General features: G+C 40.3%; 2 protein-coding genes across 2 annotated transcripts; one reads left to right on the top strand and one right to left on the bottom strand.

Moving 5' to 3' along the window:
* Positions 1-2,558: 2,558 nt before the first annotated feature.
* On the bottom strand, positions 2,559-5,168 carry rdh14b (retinol dehydrogenase 14b). The gene is made up of 2 exons (XM_056428866.1): positions 4,773-5,168; positions 2,559-3,402 (listed from the first exon to the last, which is right to left on the bottom strand). Exons 1-2 carry the CDS (start codon positions 5,124-5,126, stop codon positions 2,785-2,787), a joined length of 972 nt encoding a protein of 323 aa, XP_056284841.1. The 5' UTR covers positions 5,127-5,168; the 3' UTR covers positions 2,559-2,784.
* LOC130202964 (interleukin-31 receptor subunit alpha-like) lies at positions 5,116-15,451 on the top strand. Its single transcript, XM_056428860.1, has 17 exons — positions 5,116-5,171; positions 6,783-6,839; positions 7,648-7,917; positions 8,022-8,151; positions 8,251-8,423; positions 8,522-8,643; positions 9,808-9,834; positions 9,912-10,068; positions 10,946-11,028; positions 11,157-11,373; positions 11,530-11,694; positions 12,268-12,369; positions 12,448-12,588; positions 12,685-12,825; positions 13,239-13,323; positions 13,468-13,549; positions 14,195-15,451. Exons 2-17 carry the CDS (start codon positions 6,785-6,787, stop codon positions 14,582-14,584), a joined length of 2,340 nt encoding a protein of 779 aa, XP_056284835.1. The 5' UTR covers positions 5,116-5,171; positions 6,783-6,784; the 3' UTR covers positions 14,585-15,451.
* The last annotated feature ends 377 nt before the right edge of the window (positions 15,452-15,828 follow it).

Below are 15,828 nucleotides of genomic sequence, written 5' to 3' on the forward strand. Positions count from 1 at the left end.
GCGCTCCCACGCCTGCCTTTAATGTTGAAATGTTGCTGTGCAGGGGGGGGGGGGGACTTGATTGAACATGGTCACATATGATCAGTGTTGTTTTTAGATAATTACATGTCTGCGGGTCCAAGTTGATGGATTGAATGAAGAGGGAGACCCTTAATCATCACAACTCACATCGTCTGCTGAGTCACTACGAAGCCGAGCTCCATCCCTGGTGGGAATTTAAAGTGAGGTTTGTAGAGCCAGCTTATTGCCCAGATCAGCCATCTATAAACAGAAAGCGGTTTATTTGTGAGCGCCACGGAGTCATCAAGACATCCCTGCAAGGAAATGTGTGTTATGCTGCGAGTTATTGTGATATCAAACACACAAAATGACACTTCTGCTCTTCTCGTGGTACAAGTGTCATGCTGACGTGAGGAATGTAGTGTGGACAAAATAACAAGAATACCTCGTAATATACATCTAAAAAGTATCCCTTCAGTAAATTCCACTTTTGTGATGTTTCATGGAGTGTTGATGAAACTTTGCTCTGATTGGCAAAAATAACTATTTGTATATCAATTAATCACCCTGTGTTATCTTGAACTCTTGCATGCTTCCGCAGTGAGCGGAGAATAAAAAAGCAGAACAGTCTGAATGAAGTCAAGTAAATGGGGGCCATGTTTAACAACAGCATATCATCACGTGTTTACAGACTCGCAGAACTCCGGCAGTATAATAAATAAAATCCTCCTAAAAGTCTTGTCTATCCAGTCGTTTACTCACCACTTTCCAAACCTTACTATATAAAACCGTTCTGCCTTCACAGTCTTGCACCGATACTCTACTCATCCATGTGAGTCCCAAATGTTTCAAATATTAAGGTTTTAACTATGAAACATATGTTCTTTGTTCATTCGAGGAAAACAGTTTTCAAGAATAATTTACTCGGGTAACAGAGGGTGTGTAGTTGGTATGTAAACGGTTATTCTGTAGGTGAAGTATTTGAACTCCTTTTAGGTCAATATATTGGAATGAGGTGTAGGCCTCGGATAAATGATTAATCATTGAACAGAATTATTTTTTAAGCAAAAATGCCAAGAATCCATACCCGCTTGTTTCTCTTGGGGTTTTGAAATATTGGTGAGACATATTAAGACTTTCTATTAGGCCAAAAGTGATTATGATTTTCCTGTATTTTGACATCTACAGACCAAATGACAACAATAATTGGCAGATTAATCAATACAAATAATTGTTAATTGTAAGTCTAGATTTAGTGTAACATCATTCTTAGCAAGCAGTTGTATTATTATCACATACTGTGTGCGACAGTGATTTTCATGTATCTAGATATCAACTTGTATTTATAGATAAATCTCTTTTCTGCTGAGGTGAAAGAGGATTTCCATGTGAGATTGAATCCTTCCACAGGAGGGAGTCACAGTGCAGCAGCATCTCACCGATTTACGTTGTCACACTTATTGTTCAGTCTCCTTCAGACGCAGCGGAAACATTTACACTTCAAACACACCAACACAAGGAAAATAGATGAACAGCGTACCCCCACATCGCTTCTTTCTTTTTACACTGCATAATGCCTGATTAAGCATGCACACATTTAGCATTCAAGGACAATAACTGATCTATTAATGGATTTAGCTTTTCCGAGGATTTGCACAGCACCAATAACGTGACCTCACAATGGAGGAGACAACTCAGCTTGGCTTTGATGAACGCCATGAGATGAGTTTGATCTAAATGTGTGAATCATGGTCACTGCTGCCATAAAGAAAGATTGAGCATTTGTTTTCATACATCTGTTTCCACATCTGTTTGCACTGCAATGTTTCTAAATTTACTTCAACTGTTTGAATTTATTTTTTAATCAAATCTTTTCTTGTTTTTTGAGATATGCACATGCAAAAGAAAAGAGGTACACAGACAAAAACCATAAAACCCAAAAAAAAAAAAAAAAAAAAAATTTAAATATGTGTAGACAAGACATCAAAAACCAGCACACATATTAACATATATATGCACATACCTTAATACATACACACTGTATAATTACTGTTAATTTACCCCACCCCCCTCATACATCTCCAGATTTTATATAAGGGAATGAATTATATTATACAATTATATATCTTGTTGAATTTGGCTTAAAACCGTGGACCAGGATAAGATAGTTATTTTGGTTTAAAAGTAGTTTTGATAGTAAACTACTGTTATGCGTGCGTGTCCTCTTAGCATCTTAGCATGCTTACCAAGTGTCTTTCCAGGAAGCCAATAAGTCACAACTTCACGTGGATGCTCTTGTAGTCTTAACTGGCTCGGTTGCATCTTTCTGCAGTAATGTAAAGCAATTAAAACATGAAACCCATTTTCCTTGAAGAGGTTACAGGGAGATTTCCCAGCTCAATTTCTTTAGGAGATGTATTGTCCATGAACAGATAACAAGGTGTTTTTATTGGCTTTTTACATGTATTTATGTTCATGAGGAAGACTTCTTCCAGGGTTAGTCATTGTGGACGACGCAGGTAAATTAAAGGAAAAATAATTTTGCACGAACATACATCTCTGTTTGAACTATATATGTTTTTATTCAAAGCTTTATACATGTTCGGCTCAACCCACTGCATTGCACACGTTCGCTCACAAATTTACACATTTCATTGGCACCATATATCATTGAATTATTGATTTGATTCACAAGGTGGGAATAAGTCTTTTCACAGGCCGTCTCCTGCAGAGCTGCTACTCTGACCAAGAATACAAACCATCCACCACGTCATAGCGCTCTGCTCAGTGAGCGAGTCCAACCAGCGCGCTGCTCAGGTCCCACAGCTTCTTGGCTGCCTGGTCGTCCGTGGCTTTGGCCATCAGCTCCTCCTCCTCACAGTTAGCGAAACACTTCCCCGACACTCCCTCCACCTCAGGGGAGCAGGCCAGATAGAGAGGAGTCTGGGCCCCCTCCAGTGGACTCTTAAAAAAGATCAGCGAGGCGAGGTGGAACAGCGGCTTTGCCAGGAGAGGGATTTGAACATGCCTTCCCAGGCTGGTCCTCACGATGCCCGGGGTGAGCGCGTTGACCGTGACCCCCGTGCCCTCCAGCTGGCGAGCCAATTCGAGCGTGAACAGCAAGTTGGCCAACTTACTCTGACTGTAGCAGAAGGCCTTGTCGTATTTACTTTCACTATTCAGGTCATCGAAGTTGATGTGGCCGTGCTTGTAGAGCTTCGAGGAAACCACAACGATGCGGCTGGGAGCCGAGGTCTTCAGGCGGTCCAGCAGGAGGTGCGTGAGGAGGAAGTGACCCAGGTGATTCACGCCGAGCTGCATCTCAAAACCATCCTCTGTCTTTGAGTAGGGACACTGGTAGAGCCCTGCATTGTTGATGAGCACGTCAATCCTGGATTCCTCCTAAAAAGGGTCAGAGACATTTTAATCATCGAAATTCAGAATTTGACAAACCTTTATTAAACCACTACTTCCTTTAAATACCCCCATTTTAATAAAGAACAGATGAGTTAATTATTTATAAAGTGTGTAAAGCGTCAACTAAAAGTTCTTCAATAAACGACGTGCCAAACTTTTGATGGAGCTCAGACCATACCGTCTAATAGTGTGACATGAGACAGTATGGTATAATGAGCTATAATAGTAGTATAACTCTAATGAAAAGAGCTGGATGCAACTATTTTGATCATTTATGAAATTGATTAAGAAATGTGTAATCAAATATGTAATGGTTATGTCGCAATGTCCTGCTTTTCTTAGTTTTACAATGTAGGTAATTGAGTGATTGGACAAAACAAGACATTTGAAGATGTTACATTGGGCTTGAGAAAATTGTGATGTATACTTTTATGTGTGTTTCACTCACAAAATTGATTAATCGTTGATTTGTATCATCTGACTTGTGACTATGCATCAAGAGGACTCAGCTAAAGTGACGGAAAGTGCATATTGTCTACATCTAACAAACAATAGATGCTGTCAGACTCTCTCATGCTTATTAATTAATAGGTGATCACTTGATATACAGGACTGTCTCAGAAAATTAGAATATTGTGATGAAGTTCTTTATTTTCTGTAATGCAATTCAAAAAACAAAAATGTCATGCATTCTGGATTCATTACAAATCAACTGAAATATTGCAAGCCTTTTATTCTTTTAATATTGCTGATTATGGCTTACAGCTTAAGAAAACTCAAATATCCTATCTCTAAATATTAGAATATCATGAAAAAGTATACTAGTAGGGTATTAAACAAATCACTTGAATTGTCTAATTAACTCGAAACACCTGCAAGGGTTTCCTGAGCCTTGACAAACACTCAGCTGTTATAAATCTTTTTTTTTTACTTGGTCTGAGGAAATATTAAAATTTTATGAGATAGGATTTTAGAGTTTTCTTAAACTGTAAGCCATAATCAGCAATATTAAAAGAATAAAAGGCTTGCAATATTTCAGTTGATTTGTAATGAATCCAGAATGCATGACATTTTTGTTTTTTGAATTGCATTACAGAAAATAAAGACCTTTATCACAATATTCTAATTTTCTGAGACAGTCCTGTACATATTGACGTTCAGCACCATGGACAGCCCCCTTGCAGCTAAAGTACACGTAATCCGACATGACAATGGCAGGAAAAGAACCAGACAGTCGGTCACGTCAAAAGCTAGACAGTATCTAAACACACAGTCCAGTCAGCTGATTTCTCCATCTAACAAACTGTCCAGTCAGCTGACTCCTCCGTCTAACCTAGCATGTCGTCTCAATTCACCTGTAGAATTTCCTCACAGAAGGTCCGGACTGATCCAAGAGAAGCGAGGTCCAGGTGTTTGACGACCAGCTCCCCCTGCTCTGGTCCCGCGAGTCTCTGGATGTCCTTCGCCGCCTCCTCGGCGCTCCGCTGGTCCCGACAGGCCATGATGACCCGGGCACGGAGCTTCAGCAGCTCCCCGGCCAGGGCCTTCCCGATCCCGCAGTTCGCCCCGGTCACGATGACCGTCTTCCCTCGCATCATATCGGCTGGATACCGGAGAAGCTGTGCAGCTTTCTGTCGCGGGAACAAACGGCGCACGAGGAGAAGAACACCGCCGCCGACAACAGCAGCGACGATCACCGCAGCGGCCATGACAGCGGCGGGCTACGGGGAGCGACGAGGTCTCTCTGCGACATGGTGTGTCACGTGTTCAAGAGTTATGCAAGTACCCCGGAAATGCTCCACGCACACATTGCCCCCCTTAACGAGCAATGTGTCACTTATATACCATGCGTCCTGTTTTGTATACAACCCGTTAGCATGACCAACATATCACACAAGACCGCAGATTGAGAAACGGACCCGACAACCGCTTAAAGTCACCAGTTAACACGGTCGCCCGATAAACCGAAACACCGGGTTCTTCATCCGGGGTGTTTCAGTTGCCGAACTCTTTTACATGTCATACAAAATATAGCGTTAATTTTGTTTCAGCATTTTCTGCTAATACCTAGAATATATTTCTGTCAAGAATGTATTTATTTATCCATTCTCGTTCACCCGTGTATCAACCAAATCCGTCACAGTCTATGTTACGTCCATTGCCCACTAGATGGAGCTGTGTTAACATAAGCAGGGCAGCAAGGGGGTGCAACGGGCTGTTTTACCCTCAACCGTCTCGAGCAGAGCCACTGATGTAGTCAGCAGGTCTGCTCGTACAGCCTATTTGGTTTCACGTTGCCATTGTCACGTTAAAATAGTGGTATTGTTTCTCAATCAATAGCAGTAACTCACTCAGTTAATACAGACTATTCACTCTTCTCTAAGTCAATATAGTTTAAAGGGCCCTGGTCAAACTACACTATACTCTTGGACTGGGCATGGCCAAGGCACCAGATGATGTAGATCCTAATCAAGGGCCCCCAGGCCTTTATATTGTTGCTCTCTTAGAGGCTCTTGGCGTGTGAGTGTGGCATACGTTTTCTGACACTCTTCCTCTTTTTATTGGCTTTGTTAGATGCATTGCATACGTCATGGTTTTCAGTCAATGAATCCGCTCTCTATTGTGACAACAGGGAGATACAACGTGAGACCAAACTTCTTTCCTTGTAGTTGCTGCTCGTGGATTTCTGCTGCATATAAGTTATTTGAACTAGCCTATCAAATATAATATAGTTTCTTTTTATTTTCCTTTTTCTTTCAGACAATGGCAGTTTAGCAACAACCAAAGAAGTGTTTTCTTACATGAACAGTCTAGAGTTGCTTTCGGTCCTAATCATTCCAGTAATCTGTTTTTGCATCCTACTCTTTATCTACATTCTCTCTTCTGTGAATCCATTAGTGGAGGATATTGTGTACCAAATATGTGCCAGGCCATTAAGGATTACTGCTTATCAACAGTGTGTCGTTCATAACTGAGTCAGAGTGTATTTCGGAGAGATGTATTGTCCTACAACGTTTCTCTCATGTGTCTCCGGAGAGAACAGAATAACATTGAGAGGCTGTCGACCAGTTAGTTCACTTCCTCTTAGCTCGCCATGTTTCCAGTTGTGTAACACCTCCCGTTTATGTCAGGGCTTGCTTCAGTTCCTGTTACTTGATGGCTAAAATACAGTTATTGAGAAAAGGCATGTAACAGTCTAACAGTCGCTGGATGGTCTCAGACATAATAATGGCGTTTTTAATTATTTCATCTTTTGCCTCTGAATATCTCACAGCTAAAAGAGTATTTTAAAAGTCTGTTTCTTTCTTCTTCTTCTGTTTCTTTCTTATTCTTATTCTTCTTTCTTTCTGGAAATTGGAAAAAAGAAATGTCTTTATTTCTAACTCTATTTATCCTGGCTGCAACGCCATCCATTTGTAAAGGTAAGTGAACCTCTTATATTTCATATTTTACTGGCTAGAGAAGGTTCTGTGATTTATGGGAAATGCATTGTTTTGGTTTCGTGTTAACTGAGGTTAAGATGGGTTTATAAACACAAGTGTTGGACTAGAGTGAGAACTATTAGCTAAGGTCATATCATTTAACCCTTTTCATCCAATCAGCATTTCATATCATAATTGCTATTATGATTATTATTTATAGTTACAGATGGGCCTTGAAGTATAAGACATATATTGTTAATTTACGTCACCAACTGAATTCAAATCTTTACTCCTTTATGTACTATTTTACCTCCCAGGTGATACTGTTTACTCAAGAATATATTATTTAAAATAATCCCAAATCTAAATTGAAATATTTCTATTACATTTAAATATTATAGTATTCCTTCTGCGATATTAACAAAGGTATTGCCCTGACAGACTATCTATACTAATTGTTTTATGAGTATATGTAATTAATATAGTCTGACAAAGTTGTTTATATATACACTTGAGTACTTTTTGGGGTATACTTTTACTTTACTTTAGCATTCTATTTCATGCCTCTTTATACTTTTACTAAATTTCTGAGGGAAAATATTTAGTTTTTATTCTCACAAAATTTTAGGAGCTGCAGTTAATGTTCATACAAAGTCAAAAGAGTTGTTACCAGCCTTAATGCTAAGCTAAGCTAACCTGCCACACAGACATGACAGTGAGAGCGAGACAACAACCAAGTGTATTTCCTAAAGTGTCAAACTAGAAATATATTTGCATCTTAAAATATGAACATTACTGTTACTTGCAGGCCAGCATGAAAACACCTGCAGAGTTGTCCCGCGCAACGAATATATTGAAGTGGGATCCGATACCGAGATAGTGTGCCAGACTTCATGTATCCCCGGCAAAATCTATTGGACACTGAACAAAAGACGTATTGATGAAAGCCAGTCAAGCGTTGTCAACTCCTCACACGCAGTCCTGTCCCTGAGGAACTTCACTCTTCAGAACGCGACCCTGCAGTGCCTCAGTGCAGATACCCTGCAGGCCCTCGGGGGCACCATCATCAGAACGTACTGTAAGAATTGTATTTCTGCCTCTTATATACGCTTGATAGGCTGCAGATGCTTGCAAAAACATTAAATGCAATGTTATAACGTTGGTGATTTGCTTTTTTCACAGCAAAACCCAACAATATATCGTGTATCTTGCATCATAAAAATCAGCTCGAGGACTCTTCACCAGACCTGTTCACATGCAACTGGGAGCATCAAATTAAACCTTCACCGAATATAAACTACACTGTATTGATGTGGGTGTCTTGTTTTCCTCATCTTGTGTGAGAACTAATCCAGGACCAATTGTTGGTCTCGTAGATTTGTGTACTTAATATAAAACGTGTTTCTTTCAGTGGCTCTTCGTCACACGAGTCCCAGCACGAGATCTGCAAATCACGTATTACAAACTGCAGAACCACGTGTGAAGGAATAAGTCTAATTGACAATATGACGATAACTGTGAGAGCTGAAGCTGCTGCTTGGGAAGCTGAGTCTGACCCTCGTGAATTCTGCCCAGAACACATATGTAAGTACCATATAAAATATATTCCTTAATGACATTGTTGGGTTTTACCTCAATACCTTTCTGCATGTTAATGAGCTGTCGTATCCATTTTCTCTCAGTGAAAATTATCCGTCCAAAGTTAACTGTAAAAACCTCCTCTGATCATGTGTTGGTGAGCGTCGGTGCGAGGAGCCGAGCAGCTTTTTTAAAACCGTGTCACTGTGAAGTCAAATACAGAAAGGTATGTCCCTCTTCCATCACCTAAATGCAGCATTTTAAGTATTTGCAGAAGCAAACTCAGTTTGGAATATAATACCACAGTCTATGACTTTAAGTGTGTTTGAGTGTCTAGAAAAGCGCTATATAAATCTGACGTATTATTATTATTACTCTTATTATGACTCATCAGAACACGATAAACAACAGTTTGTACCAAAGATATTACAGGAATGAATCAGCACACTAACTGAATTGAACTGGATTTAGAGCGTCGACTAACTGCCAAGTGTACATTCTCCCTCGTGTCGGGAAGAAAAACAAAGTATCACACAATGAAACAGTAATGTTATGGTCGTAGTATGGGGGTCGTCTGTAGCTCATGGGGAGAGTGGACTCAATGGTTTACTTAATAAAGAGAGCGGTACATTGAGATTTCAGACACTTATGATGTTGCGTCATCGCTGACATCTGTCGATTAGTGCAATTGTATTAGTATTAGTGCAGTTGCAATTTTCTTATCTAGAAAATGCTATACATTATGGGATTGTTAGCAAAGGTATACAAGCCTGACATGGAAACTACTTTATGGGTTCAATTGTGAAATTTGTAGTTAAATGTGGTAAAATAGCACAAATTTAACCACTAAATAAATAGATACCGTGCTAAACACAATCAGAATACTCAAACACAATGGTGGACAGTAAATTAATTAAATAAATAAATAAATGTAGTAGACTACAGATCAGACCAGCATTATGTCATTAAGATCCATGTCAGTACCCTCTTTTGGGGGGAAGAGTCGCTCTATAAGGAGAGTAGAATAAAGAAACTATTGTCGAGTGGGTTGAAATAAATAAAGAGAATAGTCTAGAATCTCTAGATCATATATGTCGCACATAAGATACATACGAAAAAGGGTCAAGGTTGCACAATTATTAGACATGTCTTTAAAACAAAGGTTTGTTTAACAAGAAAGAAAGAAATACAAACTTTGACAAATTGCATTGAAATATAGAGGATCTTCAGTTTTCTATCTCCAAAGAAGGGCACAGCCGAGACGTTGTGACCGGCCTCGACCGGCAGAACATCGGCATTTGTTCAGCTGTATTTCTCCCAATGGAAATAAAAAGTAGAACAGCTGGTTTTGACTCCCCTTCATGGCTCATTGATGCCGTTTCTGTTGCAGGTTGTTGACGAAGGACCTGTTTCAGAGGTAAGACAAACGACCGAGTCGTTAAAGACTTTGAATTGATGTTTCTAACAGGAATCCTTTTGGGTTTTTTTTTCCAGTGGGTGCGCAAAAAAACACTGAAGGGAGGTAGCGGGAACGAGACCATTGAGAAGTTTGATTCCTGCAGTATTTACACATTTTCAGTCCGCTGCGCTCTAGCCGAGGCCCCCTGGAGCGACTGGAGCGAGAATAAGACAGTCCTGACGAAAGTAAACAGTAAGAACAATGTCCACAACGCGTCTTTACTCATAAAAGCAGTCGACTCAATCACCTTTGCACAAATATCTCACATAATGTTTGAGCTCTTGGATTTTATTTTGAGTAATTGCGAAAGGCCTGTCGAATATCTGTCCATTTAGGATTGATCACTTTAGTGCCACAGGTTTGTCACGGGGTGAGGCTCAGGTGCAGAAGAACAGGCTGGACTCCAGGTGTAAAGCAAAACAAAAGACTTTGCTCCAAGAAAAGGTATAACATAAAAAGAGATAAAGACAACAAACCGACAGGAGACAAGGGAAAGACTGGCACAATATATAGGGGGGAAACAGGTGTACGGCATGAGACATTAACGAGACAAGGGTGGCTGAGGGCAGGTGCAGGGAATTAACCAATCAAGGAGACAGAGCAGTGGCTGAGGGCAGGTGAAGGGAATTAACCAATCAAGGAGACAGAGCAGTGGCTGAGGGCAGGTGCAGGGAATTAACCAATCAAGGATACAGAGGAGTGGCTGAGGGCAGGTGCAGGGAATTAACCAATCAAGACAGAGGAGACACAGAACACAGGAGAAACGGAACAGGCCGTTACACTTTAGTAGCTTGGAGATGTCTGCCACTAAGGTACCAGCTCACATAGATCCTAATAAAGGAAGTCACCCAATCGAACTGTGTGTCTTATCTTAATTATTATAATATTGCTGCTGTGATTGTCATTGTTTTATTAAATAAATGAAACAACATACAGGCCATGTCAGGAATATCTCAAATGAGATGCATGTTTTAAGTATCCCCACCAACATGAACACAAAACATATCTGTATGACGACTCATATTCACTTATGTTTCTGTGTTGTTGAACCATTTTTAACTCTTTACAGAGAGAGATTTCAAGCTGCGCCTGTGGAGAAAGGTGACTGAACCAGAGGAGAATGGAGTTAGAATGGTTCATGCTATGTGGACAGTAAGGAAGCTTAAAAAAATTAACTTAGCTCATTTCCAAACTCATAATTCAGCTTTGCAACCTACATTTCCTCAGCGATATGCTGCTCACGTATTGATGACCTAAAGTGCTTCAAACTGTCTACGCAGGAGATTCCCTCGACATGCCGAGGCACATTTACCTACACAGTCAAACAGACTCCCTACAAGGAACACGTGATGGGAGTAAATTATACGGATACTTTATGTGGCAGCTCAACTTGTGGTGTTTATGTGAACCAAGATGCACACAGAATAAAACTCACAGTCCTCCATCGTGGAGCGGTGCTTCTACAGGACTCTGTTTATGTTCCAGCCATTGGAGAGAGTGAGTTCTAATGCAATTTATTTAGTTTTTTTTAATGGTTAACCACAAATTATGGATCAGATTGCTTCATTTTAATGGAACAATGCTTTACCCTGATGCATGTTTGTGATTTTGTTCTGGGCTATTCGCTTAATTTCTCCTGATCTCATTGGGCAGGCCTCCCTCAAGTTACCGACATCCAGACCTCAACACTTGAAGGCGACATCCTGGTCCGCTGGAAAGCTTCAATTGAGCCGGTCACTGGTTACGTGATCGACTGGACACACGGTGGGAATAAATACTTCTGGAAGGAGAGCAACGGCACTAACACAACACTGTCTGGTAGGTTGGAGAACAGATACTTTATGCTTGTCATATCCAGCTGGCTTTCCTTCAGCAATCCATGCAGTGAGTCATTATCAAACCCATGCTGATTAACGGGCTGGGACTTATCATTACCATTGGATCAATTTGTGTCGTCTTATCTTTCATCGTCTGGGTGTAGCAAACGATGGATTCACTGGTGAAAACAGACTTTTGAAAGCCGTAATGCATCTTACATTTTAAATGTGGAGTTTCCAATAAGGGTGACGGACCTATCACAGGGGGGGGAATTATACAGTCTCCTGTTTGCACCTTCAATGGCAAAATGGCACACCGGTTTTATACTAAAGTTGTCGTTAAAAGGCCAAAAATGTCCCCCTGAAATCATTTACAACTGCAAATATCAACCTTGTGGTGGCACTCTGGAAAAATCTAGGTGATCCTTAAAGCCAGTTGACATCCTCTGAGGAACATGAATGTCATGACAATACATGTCTTTGAGATATTTCAGTCCAATGTGGCGGACCACCTGACCGGCTGACCCTTCAATGTGTTTTAACAATCCCTTGCCCCTTTCCTCCTTCCTTACAGGCCTCCCGGATAAGCAGCCATTCAACATTACAGTAACTCCCCTCTTTGATGACAAGACAGGTCACGGCACACAAGCCCTTCAGATTTGCTCCAGAGTAGGAGGTCAGATTGTTTTTAATGATTCGGAAAAAGTTTTTCTTTTTCTTCTTATGACTGATTCTAAAAACGTTGTCCCCACAGATCCGGGAAATATCATGATTCAGGTTCAGGCCAAGGACAAAAGTGCCCTTGTGGGCTGGAATGTGACCGACCATGGGCCATGCAGTGGCGCTGTGGTCACCTACACCGTCTTCTATAGCGTACAGAAAGGAGCACAGCGCAGTGAGTCCACCTCAGACTTGTTTGAGGTTTCCAAATGAGTCGAAGATGTGCTCTTGCTGTTCCTCCTATGACATCGCTGTCGTGGTTTTCTTCTAGATGTGACTGTTAATGGCACCGAGCAGTTAATCTCCTTGAAAGATCTGACTCCAGACACCCAGTACAGTGTCCACGTCCACGCCACAGCTCTTACTGGAACTACGCAGAGCCGTGAGACGCTCTTTAAAACCAGAAGGTTTGGTGAGTACTCTGTGAGGTCTAAGACACACATACGACACACATACGACACACATACGACACACATACGACACACATACGACACACATTCGAGGCCGAGTTCTGTGAGCACAGCTGCTGGATGTGCTGATGCACTTAGTGGGAGCTACAGTGTGTGGACCTTCACCCTTATTGTTCATGAGCCCAACTGCAGCAATCTCACAGGAATCTGTGACAATGCTCTCAGAGAACTGGGGGTACAATGCGCAGCAGTTGTCTCCGTCTGTTGGCTTATAGGTGTAGAGCAGCACAGGCCAACTCTATGTTATGCATGCAGTAATACATACTGTATGCATTACATAGAGTTTGAGAAAAGTGAGTAATTTTTTCGTGTGCAACAAACTAATATGCAACATGATTTATGTGTTCTTCCGTAGATCCGGAGCTCATCAAAGTCGTCGGTGTCTGTGGAAGCATCGTGATACTTCTTGTGTTTTCCCTTGGGTTATGCTGTGCTGTTCGGTGGGTTTTAATATTTTTTTGTCACTGATGATGTGATATGGATTAATTTATGTCAGCGTTAATAAAAGACATATTTTTCATTTATTATGATTACACTATCTTAAAAAACGGTGTTCTAACGATGCTTTTTAATCTGATTTTTAGATGGAAGAAATTTAAGGAGAAGCCAGTGCCGAACCCCGGCCTCAGTTCTCTGGCGTTGTGGCCACCACCGAGTCATCAAGAGGTGAACTACGGCCATTTTAAAGTGTCTGAGGGAGTGAGACGATTCAATTGTTGGTTTTATGATAAAAATAGATTCAATAATTATGAGTTGCAGCTCATCATCAGATCGTGCTTCTCAATATGTATACACAAAGCATTTAGATGTATTTCACTTTTATAAATATATAGTCTAGAAATACTGGAATCAGCCTTCGAACAAGTGTTTGTCTTTAATTATCGAACGTTAACTCTCCCCAGGTTGCTTGCTCAATCCACAAAGTCACAGAAAATGTATTTTAAATAATACATTTTATTTGTAATCTGCAATTTCTTCGCCAATATATTAATCTTTATTTTTGTCGAATGGTATCTGCTATATGTTTTATTTTAATGAATAATAACACATATAAAACATTAAGAAAAAAACACTGAAGGACATGGCCTCATAATGTTACATCAGTACTGCTGTGTACGATGTAATTCCCACCAACGAAATGGCACCAGCTAATTTCACTTAAAGTCACTTTTCTCTGGTTGAACAGCTTTTCATGGAGACATCTTTGATTAGAGGGAACACCTGCTCAGATGGTTTTAGATGGAGTCATTTTTCTGTAACCGGCTTTTATCTCCTGAATAATCCTCTTTCTGTATGTTGATGCGTCCACAGGGAACGTGTCCCTTCCAGCCATTTAGCAATCCTTCAGAAAGCCTCTGTGACAGGGTTTACACGGGGGAAACTCGGCCAGGGTCCACCTCTCCACTCGCCGCAGGCTGTGATGGAAACCCAGCCAGTGTCCAGACGGAGGAATACATCGACCCGGCCACGTTCTCGGCGCCAGGAGACCCAGTGGAACCCGCAGAGATGCAGCATCTGTCTTCTCCTGATGATTCCACAGCCCTGCTGCTTCCAGAGAACAGCCCGTATCGAAGCCAGACTTCTGCGGAAAGCTCTGCCTCGAGGTCCAGTAAACAATGTCAGCGTGTTCCAGTGAAACAGACCGAGAAGACAACACCGGTGATGGTTTACTTCACTTTAGACATGTTAGAACAAGACTAGGGCAGGGGAGGGAAGGGACAACAAGACAATACATTCCAAAAGTAAAGACTTCCTAACCACGTCATAAATGCTATGTTGTATGTAAATAGAAGTACATTATGCTACTTTCCACCTTTTATTGATCCTACCATGTAATATAGCTAAATAATGTGGGGAGCTGCTTTATTGAGTCAATTCAATGTCTTTTACAGAGACAATTATATAGAGATAACTATATATCGCTTTAGCAACATTGTTTGATCGGATATAATGCAAGGTCAATAAAAGGGATTTATTTTTTCTTCAGTACGCCATGATTGATAACATTCATTGTATAAAGCAATTGGGACTCATATGATGTGGTGGAAATTATCAAACACATATGTAACCTACATGTAGAGACTGTATAGTATTATATTACAAAACACAGGTTTGTCCAGTGATAGCAGGCTGGGGATTTAAGTAAATGAGAGAATATGTATATTTCGTAAAAGTCATAATATTAGTGATAACAACAATTCCTTTTCACATCTTTCCTCTTTGTTATCAGAAGTAAACTGCTTGCTTGACACTGCAAGATGTTACTCGTTGCAATTGTTCTTGTACAACTTGGCATTGAATTTTTAACAATGTCATGCACTATGCATAAGCTGCTTAATTGTATAGCATTTATTGTTTCACATCTAATTTTAAATATGTATGAGATAGTATAGTCTTTGCCGTATTAAATGGAGCGCAAAACTGCTTCTCAGGACTAATGCATTATTAGCACATATTTAAAAGAATGTTTACATATTACATTTGTTTAATGTGTCAAACTGTGTAAATTACCCACTGACATTGCAACATGTAATGCATATTCACAAAGTAAATGAGTTTTAAAACTGGCATGGATTTTATGATTTATTTTTGTTCAACATAGAAAAATAACAAACATAAACAGGGTTTTTAAAACAGAATATTTAGATCGGCAAGGAAATGAACAACGTATATTGTGTGTGTTTCATAAGCTGTTGTGTTATTTAAGTACACATATTTTTGTATGTGCTGCTTGTATTTAATTTGAAAGATAAAGGATGATGCGTCGCGTGATTAGAATATACATTTATAAATGGGCTAACAATACAATCAAACTAGTAATACAGTACTACTAGGCTCTAACAGAGTAATAATTGGCATAACAACAGTAGCCCACATGTTAATAAGGATGTGGCATCTATCAATATGTTGAGTGATAGATGCAGCCCAAATAACGATACTTGTGA

The sequence above is a fragment of the Pseudoliparis swirei genome, chromosome 12 (genome assembly GCF_029220125.1).
Source record: "Pseudoliparis swirei isolate HS2019 ecotype Mariana Trench chromosome 12, NWPU_hadal_v1, whole genome shotgun sequence".
Classification (NCBI taxonomy): domain Eukaryota; kingdom Metazoa; phylum Chordata; class Actinopteri; order Perciformes; family Liparidae; genus Pseudoliparis; species Pseudoliparis swirei.